General features: G+C 39.9%; 1 protein-coding gene across 1 annotated transcript in view; it reads right to left on the bottom strand.

Annotated features, from left to right (window-relative positions):
• Positions 1-16,730, bottom strand: part of CDH11 (cadherin 11) — a 153,899-nt gene that overhangs the window by 27,196 nt on the left and 109,973 nt on the right. The window contains exons 5-8 of the mRNA XM_040253737.1: positions 16,417-16,536; positions 14,262-14,429; positions 10,604-10,791; positions 3,340-3,593 (exon numbers count right to left, since the gene is read on the bottom strand). Of these exons, the coding sequence (XP_040109671.1) occupies positions 3,340-3,593; positions 10,604-10,791; positions 14,262-14,429; positions 16,417-16,536 (730 nt within the window). The remainder of the gene's footprint in view (positions 1-3,339; positions 3,594-10,603; positions 10,792-14,261; positions 14,430-16,416; positions 16,537-16,730) is intronic.

Genomic DNA, 16,730 nt, shown 5'->3' with positions numbered 1-16,730 from the left:
AAAATCTGGAGCATTAACTCAATTTAAACAGCAGAATGGAATGAAACTATAAATAAGTGGACACAGGGAGAAAGAAAATCTGAGGTCAAAGGTTGAGTCTCAGGGCGTCGCCAGGGCTGGGATGGAAAACTAGCAAGGACACCATGTATGTCTGAGGCATGAAGAGGTTACTGGCAATGAAGCTAAGAAGAAAGAATATTTCAGGAAGGCAATGGTAAAGAAAGGATCTCTAATACTACAGAATCTGAGAAGAAAGATTTGTAAAAATTTCTAAGCAGCTAAGAGTTTGGGTGACACTATAAGGCCCTACCTGTATGTCCAAGGATACAAATTCCCTTAAAGGTGAAGATAAGCACTCAGGAAAGTAGGCAGTCTGGCTAGAAAGCTTACTGAATAAAAAACTTTAAATGTTTTTCTATGAATTGTTTGGTAGTTCTAACAACTAGGAGTTGAGTGGGTGAGGGAAGTTGGTTCAAGGGCAGTAATGAGCATCTTTGGATAATTATAGACATGAAAAATGCCTTCACATACAGAATCGCTTCCATTGAAAATATGACCCAAATAACCAGTCACAGATGTGGATCCCTGGAAATAATGAGGTGCCAAGGAAATGAGCTGTTGTTCCGTGTGTGTTTACATCACCACTTTTAAAACGCTGCTAATGTACCTCAATATTCTAGGGCAAAGCTAATTCGTTTGAAATTAACACCATGAAAATTTTTGAGTAGTTTAAAGGTGCTATCAAGCTCCTCAGTCGTTATGTAATGTATCTTCTTGCATACAGAGCACAGTACTCAAACTTTCCTGGGAAATCTTTCCATTAGTGCCTGCTCAGCCAGAGTAAACCACCCAAGGCAGATCCGGATTAAAATCCAGTCTCCAATACTGACTGGTCATGTAACTTTGAGTAATTCATGTCAGCACTTTGAGCTCCAGTATTTCCATTTATTGGATCCTAAAGTGATCACTGTCTCAAGGTTGTTTGAGGATTAACTTGTATAACTTAGTGCAGGGTTGTCTGGAGCCAAGAAAACTGTCTTCCTTTCTCCCCGGAGGGGCAATGTTCAAAGACTTACAGGCAACTGAACAAGAGTTACATTTGGTACTTCCTTCTGCCTTGTCAGCATTTTTTTTTCGGTATAAATAGAAAAACTCCACTGTCTATTTTTTTTTTCATATTCAGATATACTTACTTTTCTTCCCAGCTTTATTGAGGTATGATTAATAATAAAAAAAATCATCTGTATTTAATGTCTAACAACATGATGTTTCAAAATAAGTATACCTTGTGTAATGATTACCATGATCAAACTAATTAACATATTCATTGCCTCCTCGCATAGTTACGATTCATGGGTGTGTCTGTGTGTGTGGTGGGGGGTGCAAGGACACTTAAGATCTACTCTCTTTGTAAATGTCAAGTCCACAATACATTATTATTAACTATAGTTACCATGCTGGTCAATATCCCTCCCCCCCATTTCCCCGATTCTCTAGATCCTGGCAACCACTGTTCTATTCTCTGTTTCTATCAATTAGACTTTTTTAGATTCCACATAGGAGTAACATGCTATATATTATGTCTTTCTGAGTCCAGCTAATTTCATTTAGCAGTTGTTGTTGTTTAGTTGCTAAACTGTGTTCAACTCTTTGCTACCCCATGGACTGCAACATGCCAGGCTTCCCTATCCTTCACCATCTCCTGGAATTTGCTCAAACTAATGTCCATTGAGTTAGTGATGCTATCTAACCATCTCATCCTCTGCCACTTCCTCCTTTTGCCTTCAATCTTTCCCAGCATCAGGGTCTTTTCCAGTGAGTCATTTATTAAGTTCAGACATCTGTTCAAGATGCAGCTGTTATGGAAAGCAGTATAGAGGTTCCTCAAAATGCAGATGGTGGCTTGTTCTGTGGGCTGTAACTTATCAACCCATGACCTAGACAGACATATCCCTGGGCCCTCTTTGAGTATGCCATGGCAACACAGTGTAAGCTGTCACTGTGATGCAGCATGGTAAGAGCTGTGAGGTAGAAGCTGCATCCGATCTATCTTAGGGTGCCTGGGAGAACTCCTAGAGGACATGACACCTAAGTGGAGGTGGGAAAAATGAGTACCATGTTGCAAGCTGGAAAGGAGGAGGGAGAGAGCTCCAACCAGGAGGAAGACCATACAAAGGTCAGGAACTAGAAAAGGTCAGGAAATGGCCTAGTCTAGCTGCAACTGAGAGTCTGGTGAGAAGGGAGAGGAAGAAAGCAGAGAGACCAGCAGTAACTGAGGGGTGGGGGTGGGGGTGGGGAGGGGCTTGAAGAAGAGCTTAAGCCAAGTGAGAGACTTGAGATTATTTTGGACTATGAGACAATGAGAAACAATTTGATCATTGACTTTTTTTGTTGTTTTGTTTAACTGAAGCACGATATGATGTTTGGATCTTGCTACAGGATGATGGAAAGATAGGTGGTGGTCTGGGGGTAGGGAGACCATGAGGAGGCAGAGGAAGGAATCTAAGCAAGAACAGAATTAGGGGAATGGCCACGGAAGTATAAACACCTGCTAGAATCCAGGGCAGGTTTCAGACAACTTTCCATTCCTGCCCTATATAGACATGCCTTGACTATATAACTCAAGCTTCCTTCTGGTCAGCTTCTTTCTCATCACTGTCTCATCTTCATCACCAGTCTCATTGGTTATTAGCTCAGGTTGGGGAGGCAGGGGAGGCAGGGTTCTGTTTTCTAGTTTTCTTTTCTAAGTCACAAAAATGTATTCATGATAAGAAAAGCACTCTAAATTTGAGGGTCACTTTATTTTCTCTTCAAAGTGTTCAGCAGTTAGATAGACAGGGCTTGCTTTCTGAGCCCCTTGATCACTATCTGGGTTCTTTGGTTAGGTCATTTTGTCCTGCAGAACCCTGTTTTTGTCTCAGCTTAAGGGATAATAATTCCTATAAAATAATGTTGAGAGGATAAATTAGTTTGTGTATCTGATTCCCCTTAGTGAAGTAACAGGAGCATAGAAAGGTATTCAATAAATTAGAATTACAGTTATTATTTTACAACCATTATTTATACTTCACCACAATTCTCTGAGACAGACAGGTGAAGATAAGGGTTATATCACCTAGTATAACCAGGAAATCTGCTCCAGAAATTATGGAGCCTGAATGAGTCTATCCAAATAACTGGAGTAGAATTTTAATGTCTCCTAAGTCTTCATCTTGTGTACATTGAATGATATCTTGGACCCTTCTTGAGACTGAAGGATGTGTCTCCTGTAGGGCTTTCCGAAAACCTCTTGCCTCTAGAATTCCCCATCCAGACTTTACAAAAAAAGTTTCTCTGTACCTGATCGGGCTGTTGGCAGCATCAGGGTCTTTGGCATGCACTCTCCCCACGACAGTGCCAGGGGCTGCATTTTCTTGGACTTCGTGGATATAACTTGGGGCCAAGAACATAGGGGGCTCATCAGCATCTTCTACTGCAATTTTGACTGTCACGGTGTCCTTGAAAGGCCCATTGCTGATGAACTTCGGGTCAATGTGCACGTTGGCTGCCTCTACCTTCAAGCTGTATGCTCTTTTGGTTTCAAAATCTACAGGCTGGCAAAAAAGAAGAGAAGATTGACAACCAATTCCTTGAAAGAATAATGGAAGAGAAAGACCTGATTGTTTTTATAGGGCAGTGTGAATAGTTGTTCAAAGAGAGAAAATCAGTGTCTATTCAATACCCAATTACCTGAGCCGTTTGGTCAGAAAATCAGACAAATCAATTGTTAAAACTTGGAATGTGTTTAATGGGTAATTCTAGGAGCATGGCAGACTCAGAAGGACCCCATCATCTAAAATGAACCACATTCTCTGAACACACTAAGGCTTCCCAATTCAGTCACTAAAACCACTTAAGGAAAGGAATTAAAACATTACAAAAATAAATGTTGTAGCCCATTCTGAAAAGTACTAAGAATCTTGGTAATAAAAATACTCAATGAATTTTAGAGAAAAAAGCAATGTCTTGTTAGATGACTCTCCCCTCTACCTATACACACTCTAGCTTAATCATATTAACAGTCTCATTTTTAAACTTTCTGACCACAGAGCATTTCTCAAAGTCTAGAAACCTTATCATCAGTGGTCCATAATCTGACTTAACACAGTTTATGGGTAATTTGAGTAGGTGGGTTTTTTTGAATGACATTATCCTAATTACTGATACTATTACCCCTTTTCCAATTTTTCCATTCCCAAACACATCAAGGACATCTCAGTACTAATGTTTAATGTGCCTGTTATGCTTCCTAATCTCCCTTTTGAAAGACTATGATAGAACTCTCTAGCTAGAATGGAATGACATCACTTTGTTTAGACTGAATTCATTTTTAGGTTACTTCCTATTTATGGCAAGTGATATAGGACAGCATGAGTACTTCCCAGTTAAAAGAATGTATATTTGTACAAAAGTCCATTGAAAGAAAAACAATTATAAATAATATAGATTTTACACAGATGTGAAAAAAAAATGAAGTAACATTTGAATTGCTGTCATTATTAAGAAACTGATAGTAAGCACTCCCACATTCTGAAGGAGGGGTGGTTCTGTGAAATCAGTCGGCAACGGGTGCAAAGTAAAATCACAGAGGAGAAACAAGCCTTCCTGCCCGGAAACAGAACTTTCTAATTAGCACTCTGAATGATGCTGAACTCCCAAATGTTTGCAAAGAGTTGGGTCTTTTAAGGCTAGCATCTGCCTGCCTTGTTGCTGTCATCTGCCTAGTATTATTTTGAATGGACATATAATCATAGGGCTTAGTCCTAACCTAATTCTACAGAATTCTAACTGAGGATGGTTCCAGTTTCAGGAAAGTTAAAAGCATTCAACACCCTTGACACTTTTCTCGCCAGATTCAAAGAACATTCCCTTTTCTTGAAGCAAAATCTGTCCTCAGCTGTTCTGGGTTCCCCAGCAGGAAGGAATGGTTCTCTTTGTCCTTCCCTGGGTTACTGAACAGCAGGAAGGAATGGTATTTATAGGCTGAAGGTGTGAGACTGCTGCAATCCTTCAAAAATCTCTGTGATTATTAGACAAAATCAAAAACCTGAATATGATAGTTCTGAGACCAGGCAAGAAGAAAATTTCTTCTCTCAGATAATCTGTCGATTCACCTGGTAACAGAATGTTTTGAACTTGGCTTAGGTACACGCCTAAGGACCCAGAGTACTGTTTCCACTGGAAAACCTTGTTAATGTTAAAGTTGGTATAGTATAGTTTGACTGGTACCTGCCGAATCTAGAGCAAAGCTCCCCAGATCTTTGCAAATGCTTGTCTGGAACGTCCTTTCTAGTTTGGTGAAACTTTACTGTCTTCTGGTGGTCATCCCAGGCTTATGAAATCCTCCCCATCTCCCCCAGACAGATTGGTCTGGCCCCTTAACTGCCCATCTGGAGTCCCTTGTCCCCCACCCCTGCTGGGTAAGGAGCATCCCAAAGAACTATATGCAGTTGTGCTGATCTTTGCTGACCTCTGCCTCCCCAGCACCCAGGAATGACTACACCAAGTGATAGCATGCACCAATCACTGTGGCTGAAAGGAAAGCAGAGCTGATGGATGGACAACATTTAAGCATCTACCTCTAATTTATTCCCTGCTTCCTTCCAAAAGAGATTTAAGGTAGTTTCCCTATCCATGTCATGAGTAGTTGAAATACAGCTATATGAAGCAACATACTACATAAGCCATAAAACTCTCAGTACTCCCGAGTTTACTAATCCCACTTCTAAAAGTCCTGCCTGAGGGATTAATTCAACAGAAAACCAAAACACACAGTATTCAAAAATGCATGATGTTGTTTAGACATCATTGAGGGGTTATATCTAATCCTGGGAAACATACACACAAAACAGCAAATCCAACTGTGAGATTTTATTAAGGAAATAATGGTCCATCAATAGGATAGGATGTTATGTAGTCATTAAAAATGATTATGTATATTATATAACAGCATGTAAAATGTTTATGATGTGCTATTAAGTTAACACATCTGATTACTCTATGACTGCAACTGTGTTAAATGTTACACATCCACATCTATATATATGTGGACAGAGAACATAAAGAAATAATCAGGCGTGCATGTATGCGTGCTAAGTTGCTTCAGTTGTATCTGACTCTGTGACCCCATGGATTGTAGCCTGCCAGATTCCTCTGTCCAGGGGATTCTCCAGGCAAGAATACTGGAGAGGGTTTCCATTCCTCCTCCAGGGGATCTTCCAAACCCAGGATCGAACCCACGTCTCCTGCGGCTCCTGAATTGCAGGCACTCTGTGCTTTCTTTAATCACTGAGCCGCTGGGGAAGCCATAATCAGGCATAAACGTGGCTTTATTAAAATGGTTATTTTAAAAATATTTAAAATGCCTTCTAATGCTGCTCTCTCATTGCTTTACAAGGAGTTTGTTTGAAAGTGAATACCTCAGAGACCATGAAGAGATCTCTCAGTGATAACTGGGAATCCCACTCAGTCAAAGCTATTGCAGCATCAGATTTTCCTAAGTCCACCAAGCCACCTACAGGTCTCATTTTTACTTTGCACTGGTTCTTCTTCAGCTAGTCACACAGAGATCATCTCAATATCCTGAAGACAGCTCCTCCATCTCTCTCTCTCTCTTACACATTCTTATAAGCCTGACACTTACTCTGTCTGACACAGGGTATTCAAGAAATATTTATTACAAGCTATTCAGTACAAGAAAGTGAAAGTGTTACTCATTCAGTCATGTCCAACTCTTTGTGACCCCATAGGCTGGAGCCCTTCAGGCTTCTTTTCTGTCCGTGAAATTCTCCAGGCAAGAATACTGGAGTGGGTAGCCTTTCCCTTCTCTTCCCAACCCAGGCATTGAACCCAGGTCTCTTGCATTGCAGGCAGATTCTTTACCATCTAAGCTACCAGGGAAGCCCATTCAATACATGAATAACTCCTAAGTAACTCTTGAATTCTTTACATTTATCTTTTCTGCCTTCTTCCAGTCTTTGTAATTTCTCTCTTGAATTCCAGCAAGATTTTTTCAACTGGTCCCACTGTACCATCTCAAAACCCTCAAGACTGAACTCACTCAAGTTTCTTAAATGTGTCCTGTTTTCATCAAGACCAGTCCTTCAAGCACTTGTTTTCTCTGGCCCTTCTCTCCTTATCCATTTGATAAATTCCTACTCATCTATGAAGACTTAGCTCTAGAAATGCTCCCTGCAAGTGGTCATCCATGACCCATATTCATAGATTCTATCATGTGTTATCATAATTGCTTTTCAGCCAGGAAGTGATTTTGCTGTACCTCACCCCAGGGAATATTAGGCTTTGTCTGGAGCTATATTTTATCATCACAGCTGGTGGGGCTGGGTGTGTGGTTTCTGACATCAAGTAAGGAGAGGTCAGGAATGTTGCTAAACACCATACAATATACAGAACTGCCCCCTACAACAAAGAAGTCTCTGTCCTGAAATGTTAACAATCTCAAGGGTCAGAAACACCCCCCTCTGTTTTAATCGTCTTTTTTGCTTAACTGTCCTGTTAAATTCTGATCTCCCTGTGACCAGAACTCCGTTTTTTCAATTTTAGATGTCCAACCTCTCACAAAGGGCCTGCCTGACAAATAATAAAAAGTCAATCACTCGGTAGAAAAATAAGTTGAATGAATTAAGAAACAAGTGTAAAAAAAACTATATTAGAGAATATTTTTGAAAGGCAAAAATAGTTTCATGGGTCTCTCTACATCTTTTTATAGTATTAAATAATATATAATGCTTCCATCAATTTACTTTATTAAATTCACCTCTCAATATTTTTTTTTTTCCTCCTGAACAGTTAGAACTTCATGCTATAAGTTTAAGGAAATGTTCTTTTATAAATGAAAGAACATTCTACTCTGTTTTCAACCTAAACATCAGTGCTTTATGGAAGATTATTCCTTTGCCTGAAATAAACACATTGAATTGGGGGGGAAATGTGCAAATTAATCATATGCAGAGAGCTCATTTGGGATGTGTTAGTCCCATGGGGTGATTTAAATGTTTCAGATTTTAGAGACACAGTGTGTGTTTATACCCTGAATACACTGAAAACAGGTGACAACCTTAGCATAACCAACTACCCACTTACTTGAACAGCCAAGGATGCGGGCAGGAATCGTTGATGTCACTGCTCATACGACAGTGTCAGGCAGGAGGGACAGTCATATTAATTAACAAAGCAAGTTGACAGCTCTGTGCTACAGGCCAATTCACACAGCTACTTTTCCAGAGGAGAAACCAGAGGGAGGGATTATCCCAGCCCCTTGAGGCTGGTGATTAGGCTTCGGTGACTACACCATTCATCATCACTAATGCTGATTTTTCCATATATCCAAAGTTTACCCCAACTTCCACACTCTTTTATGACAGAGTCACTCCTACTGTCTTTTTCTTTGGGTCCCCTCATATTTCTCCCAAACCCAACAACATTGCTTTTGTATGTTGTGAAAAGTGGGCTTCCGAGAACACATCTCTCCCTGCTCCCTTTACTAAAAGATTCCTCCCAGGAATCTCCCTCCCATCCCACCCATGCCTCCTCTCCAGCAGCCAAACTCTTTATTGATTCTTGAAATTAATTTTTTCATCAGTGTTCCAGTCCAATCTTTTCCATCATACCAAGGAGCTTAATATTCAGGCTACAAAACTAAGTTGAAAATGAATGTTTGATTAAAACCAAGGTAATTCCATCATCCAATTCAGATTTGATACTCCTTATACTTTAATGATAGAGAGGTATTGATTTCTCAAGTGGTAAATCGGCCGGCGGGGGGGGGGGGGGGGCGGTAATCGTTTTATTAGGCTATCCACTGAAAGCAAATCAAATCTGGCTCTCTTTTATAAAATCTTTTTGGTCCAGCTATTTCCAAAATGCCTTAAGTGGGAAGATGTTCTAGAATACACTAATTTTGAATTCCATGTCTTTAAATTGCTAGCTGTGTGATTACAACAGAATTAAATTATTTAACCTGTCTGAGCCCCAGCCTCCTCCTAATTAAACTAAGGTATCATTGCCCACAGGGATACTACCATCTATTTTATATGATTTTCATCATATACCAAACAAAGGTTAGTATGAGTCACAGGCTGTCTCTGGCCAATATTTAGAATTGAGTAAATGTTAGATTAAAAAAAAAAAAAAACAAGAATAAACAATAAGCTCATCTTTGTAGTGAATTAATCCCAGGAACACATTTTTAGCAACAATTTAGCTGACTATGTGGAGAAGGCAATGGCACCCCACTCCAGTACTCTTGCCTGGAAAATCCCATGGACGGAGGAGCCTGGTGGGCTGCAGTCCATGGGGTCACTGATGGACACGATGGACACGACTGAGCGACTTCACTTTCACTTTTCACTTTCATGCACTGGAGAAGGAAATGGCAACCCACTCCAGTGTTCTTGCCTGGAGAATCCCAGGGACGGGGGAGCCTGGTGGGCTGCCGTCTATGGGGTCACACAGAGTCGGACACGACTGAAGTGACTTAGCAGCAGCAGCAGCTGACTATGAGGGAAGATCCATTAGTTTTGTTTCTCAGGCTCAGTTCTGAGAGAAAACTGAGCAGAGGATTTGGTTTACATTTCATAGAAGGCCCAATAATGTAACAGACCTTGGATGTTTGAGGTGGGAAAAGTTCTGGAGAACCTATATTAATAGACTCAGCTTGGCAGATCCAGCCAGGAAACATCATGCATGCTGAGGGCTGCTTCTCCAAAATCTAGATTTATCTAAACATCTTTCTTTCCCTGAGGAAACTGTGCCAAGTTATACAAGAACTAATCAGTAATCTCAGGGCAAGTATTATCACCCCCTCTCTTTCTTCCAGTTTTACTGAGATATAATTGACATATAGCACTGTATAAGCTTAAAATCTGACTTTCATACATCATGAAATCATTACCACAGTAAGTTTAGTGAACATTCATCATCTCATATAGATACAAAAGAAAAAGGAAAGATTTCTTCTTGATGAAAACTCTTAAGGATTTACTCACTGAACAATTTTCATATATAATGTACAGCAGTATTAATTATATGCCTAATACTTATTCATCTTATAAATAGGAGTTTTTCCCTTTTGACTGCCTTCATCCAACTTTTTCTTTCCCCATCCTCCACCTCTGATAACCATACATCTGATCTCTTTGTCCATGAGTCTGTTTTTTGGTTGGATTTTGAAGAATAATCGACCTGCAGTACCATGCTAGTTTCTGGTGCACAACATAGTAATTTGATATTTCTATACATTTCAAAATGGTAAGTCTGATTGTCATCTGTCACAACAGCAAGATATTACATTACTATTGACTATAATCCCTAAGTTGTATACAGACTATAAATCTCAGGTAGGCATCATCAGTTGCTTCTGCCAGCTCCCTCTGGAATATAGTTCTGTTCTCTCCCAGAAGCTCAAAGCTCAATTGCAAAGTCTGAGGTCCAGCCCTCAGTTGTCCATATTCTGTTTTTAGCCTTCAACTCTTTGCTTCCTGCAGTGTGGTCCTGGCAAAGCAGGCCACACTGCTGCCACATCTGGTTCCTCACCCTAACTCACCTTTTTCAGTTTCACCACGCCCTCCTGTGTTTCATAGTCCGTTGTGATTTCAAACATTTCCATCCCATCTCCATCAACAATATTGTACGTGACTAAGCCATTTTCTCCAATGTCTGGATCTTTAGCCTTCACTCTTCCCACTTCCTCCCCTGGGACAGCTGCTTCTGACACAGACATCTGGTATACGCCTAGAAGAAGAAGATATCTATTTTTATTTTCCCTTTTATTTGGCAGCTGTAAGACTTTAGATTTCGTGGAATCCCAATAAATTTCTCAAAGGGTTTGACATTGAGCTTCCTATTGATTGAAAACATGAAAAGAAGTGAATGGATGCGAGGAAGACCCCACACAGCTTGCTTGTCAAAGAAATGTTTTCTGTAAAGAATGATGAAATAATATCAGGGTCCAGGGTGGCAGGGTGGGGGCGCCTGCCACACGTGAGAAAGGAAAACAATGCCCAGTTACATTTCCCATCAGGGACTGATGGAGGGCCACGTATATCTTCACACATTCAAAAAAAAAATCAAAACCTCTTTTCACGTCTTTGGAATGGCCCAGAGTTAATTCTAAGGCTCACATATGGCACTCCCAGGCGCCCAGAAAGAGAATGTTTTCTCTGTTTAAAAGCCTTCTGTAACTCCATATTTATTTTAAAGTCAAATGCAAATTTTGTCCTTCAAGGTCATGACCCTTCCAGCTCTATATTTGACTCTCTTCTTACTTTACCTGCTTCACCATTTGATGAATGGATATCTTATATGGAAAAGTTTCTCACAGTGTGACATTTCCACATAGATTTGTTTAATACGTATTGGGAACCTACTATATCCTGAGCACTGTCCTAGCCTTTGGAAACTCAGTAGTAAATGAAAGAGTCAAGATTCTTCTCTCATTCTACAGAGAAAAAAAAAATCAGATGTATACATACACTGATATAATTGCTAAGAAGGAGAAAAATACAGTAAGGGACAAAGGATAATGAAAGTGTATAAGTGTGACTGTGCATAAGTGTATGTTATGTGTGAATGTGTGAGTGTGAGTGTGTGTGAATATCTCTTGAAAGGACTGGGCCAGATAAATCATGTGAATATCTGGGGATAAAAATACAAACAAAGCAAACAGCAAATTGCAAAAACCCTAAAGTGAAAACAGTGAATATATACAGAACAGTAAGACCACAGGTGTGACTGCAGCCTTCTGGTAGGAAATAAGTGTAAAAGGGCTGGGGCCTAACTGTGCACAAAGGGCATTGCAGGAGATGGAAAAGACATCAGAGTTTCTTTAAAAACGTGTAGGAAGTCACTGAAAGGTTTCATTAAAGAAATAAGACTTGAGATCATCTCAATTGTATCATCAGAATTAAAAAAATATTCTCTGTGAAACAACGTAGAGAAGCAAGGGTTGGAAAACCTGGCCTCTATCACTGCCAAACCTAGTGGTTTGGGACAAGCTACTTAAGCAATTTAAGCTTTAGTTTCTCCTTATGTGGATTTTTATCAATTTTAATACTCTGTGTACATTTATCTATATTGTTTGGCTGTGACTGCTTTTAGTTCAAACCCATATTCAACTTAAACACACCATGTCCTCCATGATAAAGAACAAGGAGGAAATGGGAGTCTCTGTAGATAATTACCAATTTACATGAAGCTTTAGAAAAACTTGCTCTCAGGTAATTTTCTCTAAATCTCATTCAAGTCCACAGCTATAAAACTGGTTATCTTCACAGTAGTGATGTAACTGCACTCTACGCCTGTAGGTGAGCAAGGACATTGATCACCGCCTGCTAATAGTCGCGCATGGTCCTTTCCATCCAGCATACCAGACAGTTTCAGAGTGTGGATAATGGAGCATGCAGTTTCTTAGAGTGCTCTATGAGGCTTAAGCTTACTGGGGATGCCGAACCTTGTGCCTGACCAAGCAAAGTGATCTTCATCTCTTTGGGGACTTTATGAGAACTGGCTGTCACCCTGTAATCCTCCACCTTAATGTCTCCCTTCCAGAGATTGTTGTCTCTGAATTCCTTTGAGTGACCATGGTCCTTTCTGGGACCATACTTGGTGGCCTTCCCTGTTTTCTCATTTGTAAAAAGTGCCATCTCTCTGGCAATAAACTCATAGGCTCTACCAGCTAATCTAATGAAGAAGCTTTCATGGTGAACTCCCCATGATCTATCAGCACCAGCATCATTACAGTTATACTGTACCTCTGTCTATACCTACGCTATACACATAACCAGATTTGTGTTCACAATCCGTTATGCTGTAATCCTTCAGGCAACTTACAGCACCTTCCATGGAACCCGGTTTTAACCTGTGAAATAGAAGCTCTCATAGAGATTTGCAATAGTAGTAACTATTCATTGAATGGTTGTAGTTGTTGTAATTATGATTATTAATAATGACCTTTCAAATCATTTTTTAAATTTCCTGCTGCAATCCTGTTAATTTTGCAGGACCACAATCACCTAGATCATAATAACGGCTAACCTTTGTTGACAGCTTATGCCAGATATCATTGTAAGATTCTACAGTGGCTCACTTAGTTCTAACAATATCCTACTAATTTAAATGTTTTTAAAAAAAAATATTTATTTGCCCGTTTCGCTGTGTTGGGTCTTAGCTGCAGCATGCAGGATCTCGGCACATAGACTCTGTGCTGTGGTTCGGGCTCAGTAGTTGCAGCACGTGGGCCCAGTTCCCCAGAGCATGTAGGATCCTAATGCCCTGACCAGGGGTTGAACCTGTGTCTCCTGCACTGCAAGAGGAATTCTTAATTCCTGGACCACCAGGGGAGTCCCAATATCCTATTAACTGAGTCTTGTGGAAGATTTTATTTTGCAAAAATAGTCCAAACAGTATCTCCCAGCCCATATTCTTCTCTTTCAAAGAGACTTTAACAGTCCTTCCCTTGAAAGGTGGGGTCTATAAGAACTCCACTTAAATTTGGGCAGTCTTATGACTACAGTGGAAATGATGCTATGTGATTTCTGAAGCTCAGTTACAACAGGCAATATGGTTTCTACTTGGTGTCCTTGGGGCTCTTCTCACTTTCAGAACCCATGCAAACCACTCCTTGGAGAGGCTGACATGGATGGGAAGTAACAGCTGACATTAACTTGCCAGCCATGTGACTGTACCAGCTTGGAAGTGGATCTTCCAGCCTCAGTCAAACTCTGCCAACTGATGCTGTGAAACAGAAACAAGCTGCCTCTTTCAGGTTTTGCCCAAATTTCAGACTCATGATGAAAATAAACAATTACTATTGCTTTAAAGCACAAGATTTGAAGTAGTTTGTTAGGTAGCAATAGATAACTGATCCAGCTACTATTACATATTCAGGTTAGAGAACACTGAGACAGAAAGGTTAATTAATTACTACATCACACCATGAGTGCCTAGCAAAATGGATTTTTCTCTTCCCAGGGTTGTGAAACATTCTATGCCTTTCTCCCACTTTCTCCCACTACCTCTCCTTCACTTAAGATTTCTGTTGTCATTACTGTTGTCTTCTGTGTTTTGTTTTGTTTTCAAGAATGTTATAAAGAGCCTCCATTACTCTAGATTCCTTCTGGAAAGTTAAGTATAGCAGGGATGGGTCAGAGGAGAGAGTTGGCTGTGGCACCACTGGAAAGTGAAAACCAAGCCCGCTGACTTACTCTGCGGAAACTTTGGTGGGTTGTCATTGACATCGGTCAGTGTGATCGTCACTTTGGTTGTCCCTGAGAGTCCACCCATGTGTCCACCCATGTCCTTGGCCTGGATCACCACATGGTACTCCTCCTTGGCTTCCCTATCCATGTTGGGAAGGGCGGTTCTGATGATACCTGGACAGGCGAGAGGGGAACACCACAGATCTTCATTAATTACATTGTAACAAAAAAGATCTAGACACAGGGAAGCAGAGATGAATGAAACAGCACCTGTCTGCACCGAAGAGTCACTTCAATATATTTATCATCAAAAGTAGCCGTACTTGGAGCATCATATAGACATATTTTCCAGCAAATTGCCATCGTTATTAATGTAGCATTAAAATTTTATGTTTTATATGTTGTACTATAAATGCAAGTAATAATCTCATCCTTCTCAGGTATAACAATTAAAGATGCTAAAGACTGATACATTTGAGGACCCACTATATGAGAATCCATAACATAAACCCATGCTTCTGGACTGTCAGCAGAATCTTTTGACTATCATGCCTGCATACAATTCTTAGAAACATTACTCTGGTCTATTTTAAGTTAAAAGTAGATGGGAATTCATTAAAATGTTAATATTAGCTTTTTAAGGGTATAACAAATGGGTTAGAAATATACACAATGCTTATGTCAATTCTAGTTGTTTACTATCACCTATCACTGACAAGGATACATTAATAATTGAATTCTACACGATCTCTGGATATTAGTGCATTACCGGTGTGGAAACCATGTTCACTTAAAATCTTTTGGGAACATGTGCAAGCTTTTTCTATCTGTAGATGTAGCAACATTTACACTAGAAATCTAAGAGAGTGCCGTGGAAGCTTTAAGCCTTTATCCTTTTCTGACCCTGATGTTTGTATGTTTCTCGGCAATATTATTCAACTCGCTGAGCCTCGTTTTTCTTGTCTGTTAAATAATTTGGCAGGTTCGAATTGGTCCTTCCTAACATGAGTCCCTGAGATAACGAATATTGCAACTAGAGTCCCTCCAGCAATTTTAGTATCTCAAAAACTCAGATGCAATTCCACATTTATCCTTGGCAAAATTAATTGGTAAATGCCTTTGATGAAATCATAGCAAGTAGCCGCCTAAATTGTGATTCAAAGCATAGTGTCTACAAATAAATGATCACATAGATAAGCGGAAATTATTCAGTAAGCAGGTAAAATATCTGATTGGCAGGCTATGCAATATAATATGATACACACACACACATATATATATATACATGTATTTGATAAATTTCAGCTGTATTAATGTAAGTGGATTTTTTTGTAAATGTCTTGCAAACATATGGGGGTATATTGTGGAAAACAGAAGGGAGTTTGAGGTATAATACTGTAGACTGACAGTTTCACAGGATTTTAGTGTTTATTCTAATAAAAGGATCCTAGAATCAAATTTGGTACACATGGAGTGAAACATTTTGGTGTGGGTTTTGGCTGGTATATTCATTCACTCTTTTTGTTTGCTATTTGTTTTCTGTAAGAATTTGCAGAACCTCCTTTTTGGATGTTAATGCCTGTTGGGAACCTTGAAGCTCAGCAGAGGAGGTGGGGAAGTGCCACCTCCCAGACGTACCTGAGCCTCATCAGTTCCCCCCCTCACCACCCCCAAGCCTGCACTGTGGTCTTCAAGCTTTGAGAGCTGCCGGTTTTTACCAGTCCTCAAGTGCTATGGTCTCTTAATTTGGATCCACAGTTGAATTTTACGATAAAACATATTTGAAGATACATTTTTAAGTTGAAGTTGAATTTTAAGAACTGATAGCATGAGGAAAGTTGCAGTCTAGGATTATATTTATTGCTGTGACATGGCGCAATACAAACAAAAGCAGTCATAAGCATAGTTCATTGAATGCTAACTACAGGCCAGGCAATGTGCAGTATTGTGACATGGTGCAATACAAATAAAAGCAGTCATAAGCATAGTTCATTGAATGCTAACTACAGGCCAGGCAATGCGCAGTGTCTACACTGCACAACAGTCTTGTTAGGTGGCCCAGTTTATATTTTAGAAAACTGAGACTCAAAAAGGTTTCAGCCAGCAGGCCTGGACTCTTTATTCACAATGTGTCACAAATCACAATGCAATTCCATGGTACCTGTCTGTGCTTCTACTGAAAAGTAGGGTTGTCCTTCCAGGATGCTGTACACTAACTTGGCACTGTTTCCATAGGTGGGGTCATCTGCGTCTGAAGCTGTCACCTGGATCACTGACGTTCCTTAAAAGTGAAACATTCATTAGAGACAATCCCTCCACTTTTCAAATTATATTCTAGTTTGCAAATTTTGTCTTAAGATTAAAAACTAACGAGAGGCCCCAAATTATTCAATATGCTTTGATTTTCCAGACTGAGATGCAAAAATAATTTCCCTTCCTCCTCCCTCCCTTTTTAATCCTCATAGCTTAAAAATG

This window comes from Oryx dammah, unplaced genomic scaffold (genome assembly GCF_014754425.2).
Source record: "Oryx dammah isolate SB20612 unplaced genomic scaffold, SCBI_Odam_1.1 HiC_scaffold_13, whole genome shotgun sequence".
Classification (NCBI taxonomy): domain Eukaryota; kingdom Metazoa; phylum Chordata; class Mammalia; order Artiodactyla; family Bovidae; genus Oryx; species Oryx dammah.
The sequence above is the reverse complement of the archived record's forward strand: the minus strand, read 5'-3'. Positions and strand labels throughout refer to the sequence as shown.